General features: G+C 38.9%; 2 protein-coding genes across 3 annotated transcripts in view; one reads left to right on the top strand and one right to left on the bottom strand.

The window, feature by feature from the left end:
- LOC101310948 (putative disease resistance protein At3g14460-like) overlaps positions 1 to 8518 on the bottom strand; it is a 192395-nt gene that overhangs the window by 100867 nt on the left and 83010 nt on the right. The window lies entirely within an intron of this gene.
- Positions 5612 to 7204, top strand: LOC101308713 (structural maintenance of chromosomes protein 2-2-like). 2 transcript variants are annotated; one of them, XM_004307776.1, is made up of 4 exons: positions 5612 to 5848; positions 6301 to 6397; positions 6544 to 6660; positions 6769 to 7204. In XM_004307776.1, exons 3-4 carry the CDS (start codon positions 6577 to 6579, stop codon positions 7012 to 7014), a joined length of 330 nt encoding a protein of 109 aa, XP_004307824.1. In that variant the 5' UTR covers positions 5612 to 5848; positions 6301 to 6397; positions 6544 to 6576; the 3' UTR covers positions 7015 to 7204. The 2 variants fall into 2 exon arrangements, with proteins under 2 accessions (XP_004307824.1, XP_004307825.1); XM_004307777.1 differs by lacking the exon at positions 5612 to 5848 and having other exon boundaries at positions 6220 to 6397.

The following is an 8518-nucleotide window of genomic DNA, read 5'->3' as shown; positions in this document are numbered from 1 at the left end:
GAGAGAGAGAGAGACTTGGTGTAAAGATCAAAGGGTATTTTAGGTATATCGTAAAGGCAAAATCACATATTTAGGCTTAAAAGTGGACTTATGTGGGTAAAAATGTTTGGGTGGACTTATGTGGAAGAAAATGTCCTAAAGTAGACTTATATGAAATTTTCTATTGAATCAATCACTTCCCTTGATGATTCTTCACCGTATCAATTAAACAGCTAGAATCTTCATCGACTCTTCAAAATACACTTTCTCAGTACATGCATATCCTCTGGTTCTGTGTTGTGTGGTCCCTAAATTGCGCAAGAAAATTGATTCTTGGCTGATGGATCTATTGGCTCTCCAGTTGATTTCAATTAATTATTAAACAAGCACTGCTTTTTGTATTAGCAGTATTTCATTGATTGGTTTTGTTACATGGAGACTTTCATTGGATATCCTATATGTAGTGATCATACCACATATTCTATGTTGTTTGATATGTTTGGTGAACAAAGAATCTCACTGGATTCGTTACATGGTCTTTAAATGTGTGTCACCTCAGTTTCGTTTTCATGCTCAATTTTTGAATTCCAGTAATGATTGTCGCATGTTAATTTTATTGCAGTAGAGTTGTAATTCTAATTTATGGCAGTAGAAAATGTTGCTATAGGCCGATTTTTGGTGCAAGACTACTACGTGTTTTCCATTTCTATTTTGTGCTGTGTATTAAGTTGATCATTGCATCATGATGTTGTTCTACTTGTTATGCTCAAGACTAATATATGTTTCTCTCCCTAGGTTTGATTTGCCTAGTGTAGTACTTATCCCAGAATCACTTACTGGGAAAAGAGAGCGTCTTGAAGCTTGTTGTAGATTCTGGAACTAGAACAACAATTGTTAGTTTAGCTCTTGGAGCCATATATTTGGGGTATGTTCCCCGTATGTATTGCTTGACTACTTTGAAATAGTTATTTGAATTACTTCTTGTAAAGACTGCTAGCTCGATGCATACATGTCCCATTTATTTACCCTAATATGTTTTCTGATTCTCATATTTACATTATCTTCAGGGGCACCACAGAATTACTTGCCAGCAATTTAACCATCAAGCCACAATTGATGATCTCTATCAAAGTAGTATCATTTACTTTAATTATGAAAAGCTGAAAATTGTGCTGCATTTTCTATGAGATACTATAGCTGGAGATTGTAGAAATCATGTATAAATTACGTTCATTGTAAAATGACTAGGAAAAAAAAAATTGAAATTCCTTAACAACGGAAAGACAATTACAATAACAGTAGGAATAAGGTAACAAGTTGTTTTTAACATGGATATATGCTTCTAGCAATTGCTGTAAATTCTCAATGAATGTGCATGAGATAAATAAAAGCTTAGATAACAGAAAAGCTTGTGATAAGCTAATAATATGTACTCAAAGAAGAGCACGAACAACACAACATTGATTTGCTTGAGCAGTATACTCTGCTTTTGTAATGAAAATACACAAACACCGAAAATTATTCAGAGCGCCAATCGGACAAGGATCTAAATCAGAGCGCCAATTAAACAACAACGTATAGTTTATCTTGACTGTCGATTTCAACACACGGATTAGTTTTTCGAGGAAGGCATTAGTGCATGTTAAATGGACTAATAAATAGGTTAGACATCGTTAAATGGTATAACTTGTTTGAAAATGTCTTTGTGAACGAACTATATGTAAGAAATAAAATTTGGAGAAATCGTCCGTAAGATGTGATTAATATAGTGAAATATGAGTAGGGTAGAAAAATCACATAAATCGAATAAGGTCTGGATCCCGACAAAAGCGGTCAACCATTTTTATGTTTATGATTCTCTATAGAGAGCCCTATCGTCGGGAGGTAAACGTCTTCAAATTTTTACCTGGGAGGTTACGTCTCATCTATGTGAGAGTTTAATGTATGGAAGAGTCGACTAAACTAGGTCACGGAGAGGTAGGTACGAGCGTTTCCATAGGATAAGTGACGATAGATTAGAGTTGATCGCTTCGATCGAGCCCCAAACATTGCCGAATCCAGTTGAATTTTATACCATAGCCATGTTTCACTATGATGATCATATCATACAGTGGAATTTCGATCGAGCTCTAAACATTGCTGAATCCAGTTGAATTTTATACCATAGCCATGTTTCACTATGATGATCATATCAGACGGTGCAATTTTTCATTTTGTGAATTTTAGTCATCGGAATCACAACATGCCTACTAATGTGGTATAACTTATTTGGTAGGTTATATGCAAGTGTACAACTTTGTGTTTGTGAACCAACTACACACATGAAGCAAGATTTTTAAAAATCACGTGAAATATGATGTGATCAGAATGGTAAAATACGGCTATGGTTGAAAAATCACGTATTTTGGGTAAATTCCGGGTCTCGATATAACCGGTCAACCTTTTTTACACTTATGTTTCCATATGGGGAACCTTATCGTCAGGAGGTAAACGTCTCCAAATTTTTTCATGCGCGGTTACGTCTCATCTGTGTGAGAGTTTAATGTGTGGAAGAGTCGACCAAACTAGGTCACGGAGAGGTAGGTATGAGCGTTTCCGTGTGATAAATGACGATTGATTAGAGTTGACCGCTTCGATCGAGCCCCAAACATTGCCGAATCCAGCTGAATTTTATCCCATAGCCATGTTTCATTATGATGATTATATCTGACGATGTAATTTTCATTCTGTGAATTTTAGTCATCGGAATCACAACGTGCCTACTAATGTAGTATAACTTGTTTGGTAGGTATACAAGTGTACAACTTTGTGAAGCAACTACACAAAGGAAGCAAAATTTTCAGAAATCTCGTGAAATAAGATGTGATCAGAATAGTGAATATACGGCTATGGTAGAAAAATCACTTTGATTCGGCAACTTTAGGGCCTCGATCAAACTGGTCAACCATATTTACACTAAATGTTCTTTATGGGGAGCCCTATCGTCGGGAGGTAAACGTCTCCAAATTTTTTCATAGGTGGTTACATCTCATCTGTGTGAGAGTTTAATGTGTGGAAGAGTCGACCAAACTAGGTCAAAGAGAGGTAGGTATGAGCGTTTCCGTGTGATAAATGACGATAGATTAGAGTTGACTGTTTCGATCGAGCCCCAAACATTGCCGAATCCAGTTGAATTTTATACTATAGCCATGTTTCACTATGATGATCATATCGAACGGTGGAATTTTCATTTTGTGAATTTTAGTCATCGGAATCACAACGTGCCTACTAATGTGTTATAACTTGTTTGGTAGGTTATATGCAAGTGTACAACTTTGTGAACCAACTACACACATAAAGCAAAAATTTTAAAAAACACGTGAAATATGATGTGATCAGAATGGTAAAATACGGCTATGGTTGAAAAATCACGTATTTCGGGTAAATTCCGGGTCTCGATATAACTGGTCAACCTTTTTTACGCTTATGCTTCCCTATGAAGAACTTTATCGTCGGGAGGTAAACGTCTCCAAATTTTTTCATGGGCGGTTACGTCTCATCTGTGTGAGAGTTTAATTTGTGGAAGAGTTGACCAAACTAGGTCACGGAGAGGTAGGTATGAGTGTTTCCGTGTGATAAGTGACGATAGATTAGAGTTGACTGCTTCGATCGAGCCCCAAACATTGCCGAATCCAGTTGAATTTTATACCATAGCCATATTTCACTATGATGATCATATCTGACGGTAGAATTTTCATTTTGTGAATTTTAGTCATCGCAATCACAACGTGTCTGCTAATGTCTTATAACTTGTTTGGTAGGTTATATGCAAGTGTACAACTTTGTGAACCAACTACACACATTAAACAAAAATTTTAAAAATCACATAAAATATGATGTGATCGGAATGGTGAAATACGGATATGGTTGAAAAATCACTTGTTTCGGGTAAATTTCGGGTCCCGATATAACCGGTCAACCCTTTTTAGGCTTATGCTTCCCCATGGGAACCCTATCGTCGGGAGGTAAACGTCTCCAAATTTTTTCATGGGCGGTTACGTCTCATCTGTGTGAGAGTTTAATGTGTGGAAGAGTCGACCAAACTAGGTCACGGAGAGGTAGGTATGAGCGTTTTCGTGTGATAAGTGACGATAGATTAGAGTTGACCGTTTTGATCGAGCCCCAAACATTGCCGAATCCAATTGAATTTTATATCACAGCCATGTTTCACTATGATGATCATATCAGACGGTGAAATTTTTATTTTGTGAATTTTAGTGATTGGAATCACAACGTGCCTATTAATGTGTTATAACTTGTTTAGTAGGTTATATGTAAGTATACAACTTTGTGAACCAACTACACACATGAAGTAAAATTTTTAGAAATCTCGTGAAATAAGATGTGATCAGAATAGTGAAATACGGCTATCGTAAAAAAATCACTTTAATTCAGTAACCTTAGGGGCCCGATCAAAACGTTTACACTAAATGTTCCTTATGGGGAGCCCTATCATCGGGAGGTAAATGTCCCCTAATTTTTATATGGGTAGTTACGTCTCATTTATGTGAAAGTTTAATGTTTGGATGGATCGACCAAACTAGGTCGCGGATGGGTAGTAGACTTATGATGCTAAAAAGCATAATTAATAAAGCAAAATAAAAAAACAGAAATGTAAAATAGAAAGAACCTAGGGTGAAGCCCCAGGCCCAATCCATAACAGGCCCAGATTCAGCCCACACCTGGGCAAGGGCCAACAAGGCCCATTTCTTGATCTCAGCCCATGCAAGCTGCTGCATACGCAGCCCCATCGTTACCAGCAAACCCTCTACCGCTTCCGGTCGCCGCCGCCGCCGTTGTTGGATCCCGACCATCGCCGAAATACCATCCTCGACAGAGCCCCACTACAGTACCCCCGTCATCACCACCCCATCCCGTGAGCCAACCTCCATCTCCTTCAACAACATAAACCGTTCGACCCGAATCCATGATTGATGATATCCGAAAGGATCGACCACAACCTAGATCGGGCTTCACAGCCAATATTGAATCAAGGTGCGGCCGGAATTGATCGATCACCCTCATCTTCCATGAGTCCTCTGCATATGCCGCCGCCGCGGTCGACTTCGAACAAGAATACTTGACCTTCTCAGCCCCATCCATTCATCGGAGCATGCTCCAATAGCAGCAACCCGTCCGGCCACACTCGGCGAACGCCGGCGAGGCCAGAGGCCGGCGCCAGCGCCGCTGGGCAGCCGGACGAGTGCAAGTAAGGTAGACGACGGTAAAAACATCTATTACTCCGTATTCATACTTAACATCTACAAACCCACTACTTAACAGTATACCAAGGGGACAGTACAAAACCGTCGAGGGACATCTGGGTGCTGGAACCCTTGGGTGCATTCCAGAATTCTCCATATTTCAAAGAAAAAGATACTTAAGTTTAGAGATCTGTGATCTGTTAACGAAGTACACTTCGTGACGAGTCTGTAGTAATCCTTGTGATGTTTATCGGACATGGGATTTAATCTTGACCATCAGAATTTGAAGTGGAACTACTGTGGCATTCGTTTTTCTTTAAAGGGAATTTGGTTAGCATATTGGTCAGACTTCTTTTTCTCTTCTTATGTCTCTCTCCATCTGGACTCTTCCCGAACCCAGAGAAACCAAACACCGACCTTAAGCTTCTCCAGCCCTATCTCTGTCGTCCGCCACCGACCGACGACTCACCAGTGATAGTCGACCACTCCTGTCATTATCGACACGTCAGTGGTGGTAGCTTGTTCAATTGACGACTGAAGAAGGAGATTCGACGAGTGACAGTAATGCGTTCTTGACGGAATTTGACATTTCGCGGCGACTTGGGCCGGTAATAGCAACGCTTGAGGTGAGGAAATTCTTCTCCTCTTCATTCTTGATACGTTGTTATAAGTTGGTTTTGGATTTGATTGAGTTTTAATCGAACTGAGTTTTGGGTGTTTTGTGGCCTCGTCGGAGTTCATTGTTTGTAACTTGTGCTTCTGGTTTCATTCATTGGATGATTGATCTCAAGGATCTGTTTGGACTACTTACCTAGTAAGTCCTGCCATTGCTTGTGGTGAAGGGTTTGTCTTATCGGATTATTTATGATCTTTGAGCTTGAATTGCCTTTTGCTGTTGTTATAAAGTCAGAGACGTGAACCGAATGAGCAAAACCGCTAAGTTGGGTCACCTGTGATTTGTGTGTTCTTTTTCCTCCTGTTCAGATTTCATGTACTTGTGTTGTCCTTATCATTTATCAATTCAAAGTACATATACTTCTAGCTAGTTTCGTTCTTAAGCAATCGTTTCCTGTCACAGGGGTGGGGGTGATCTGTTAAGGCAGCTTCATGAGCTGGCTGAAGCTGAGCTAAAACTCTCTGAGCATCAGAAAAAGTTGACTGAGATTGAAGCTAAGGTTGCCTATGAAATCTTATTTTCTCTCAATAAGATACTGAAATTCCATATTACACTATGCAATTGACAATTCATATTGTGGCTGTTTTACATGTCATTGGGAACTTCATTTCCATAGTAATTTCATCAATGTATTACTATTTGCAGATAAGAGAGATTCAGCCTCTTCACAAGAAGTTCATGGAGCTTAAACAACAGTTAGAACTCAAATCATATGACCTTAAATTATTTCAGGGCAGGGCTGAACAAAATGAGCATCACAAGGTTTTGTCATTTCTTTTCTCTTTTAGCATATTCAGTTGCAGAACTATGCTGCGTACTGTGTTTACTGGATTGATGACATGAATCTTAATTTTTTATTCTGCTATCTAGATTGGTGAATTAGTAAAGAGGATTGAGCAAGAGCTACAAGAAGCTAATACTGCAGCCAAAGAAAAGAAACTTTTGCATGAAGATTGTGTGAATAAAGTGTCATTTCTTGAGAAATCAATCAAAGAGCATGACAACAGTCGGGAGGGAAGGCTGAAAGATTTGGAAAAGAAGATCAAAGAGACAAAAGCTCTACTCCAGTCAGCTTCAAAGGATCTCAAGTTAAGTTTTATTATTGCTAAGATTTAATAGAAATATCGTCCATGGGATCTCATTGAGCTTACTTTATTTGAAACAACTTGTTTGATGATGTTCATTGTTAGATAGTGGATCTTGTGATCGTTTGGCTGGCCTGCTGAAACCACCTATCAAATTTTGGATCTCATACTATTATAAGTGTAATTCCTAAAAGAATTTCTATGTTTGACATATTTTATATAAAACAAAATTAAAAATAAACGTAGTTATGAATATCATTAAGTCTTTTGCTTTCTAATCCAATTTACGTAACTTTGTTATGGAAAAATAAACCGCATGGGAGTTGTTTAACTAAGATGCTCCCTCCGTAATTGAAACATCCAGGAAAAAAGTAAAAGATTAGCATTTTGGAAGATGTCTGCCAATGTTATTTAGATTCTCCATCCTGTTTGTTTTGGTGCGTTTCTACTGTGGTCAGCACCATGGTGCACTATATAAAGTACGTAAACCTTGAGCATGGAGAATCTGGTGAAGCTTCAGGTTGTACAGGAGTTGAATCCCCTCCACATGCATGTACTCGTCCCGGTAGTTAAGTTTTTTGACAAGCCTCTGAATCTGCCGGAGAACTATTTGTTTGAGAGTGTGAGATTTGGCAGACCCTCCAAGTTACATATAATGACAAATGGAGACGGTGTATCTAGCAAACCCCTCACAACCGACAATGCCTTTGTTTTTGACACAGACATAGACACAACCTCAGTCTCAGGCCTCCAGCATTTTTCTCCATCCAAAGCAGCTAAACCAAACAGTGCCATTAAATCTGCATACAGTATTCCCACCCCCCCCCCCCCCTCCTTTGAGAGATATGATTCAGTCACTAATTCATGGCAATCCCTGCCTTCTTGTCAATATAAGACTCTACCAAAGCCAAGCATGGAGGTAGTTGGTTATGCCGTCTGTTACGGCTATATATTGATTTCAATGTATAAGCCCCTCAGAGATTATGCAGTGATGGCTTTTCATATCGGTTCACAAACATGGCATCAAGTGAAGGTCCCCAAGTCAAAATATTATCCTTTTATCTGGAGGGCCGTGGTTGTAGACGGTATTATATATTCGCTGTCCTTTTCTCCTCACCAAGTTCTAGCATTCCCTTTCTGGAGAGATTCAGATGATACTTGTTTCCTAGGAACACCCTCGCCTTTGCAAGTAAGGAAAACCTCAAGTTCGTGCAGAACATTTTAAAGTGTGTGTGTGTGTATATATATCAGCCCTCTTCTATTGAGGGATCCTTATTTTTGGCCACTTTCTAGGGATAGGGCATTACACCACTTCCCAATTGAATTTTTACATCTCCGCCGTTCATATCTTAGGTCTATATGAGTAGATCACCTCTACAAAATTTCATATGATTTGGTGATCGTTAAGATTTTCAAAAGTTTGATTTAGTTTTAATGATTTTGAACGGTCCAGCTTATGTCAAACTAAAACCGTTGAAGGTCATTAAAACTAAATTGAATTTTGAAAGCCTTAACGATCACCAAATCATATGAAA

Source organism: Fragaria vesca, linkage group LG7 (genome assembly GCF_000184155.1).
Source record: "Fragaria vesca subsp. vesca linkage group LG7, FraVesHawaii_1.0, whole genome shotgun sequence".
Classification (NCBI taxonomy): Eukaryota; Viridiplantae; Streptophyta; class Magnoliopsida; order Rosales; family Rosaceae; genus Fragaria; species Fragaria vesca.
This window is presented reverse-complemented; position numbering and strand designations above follow the sequence as displayed.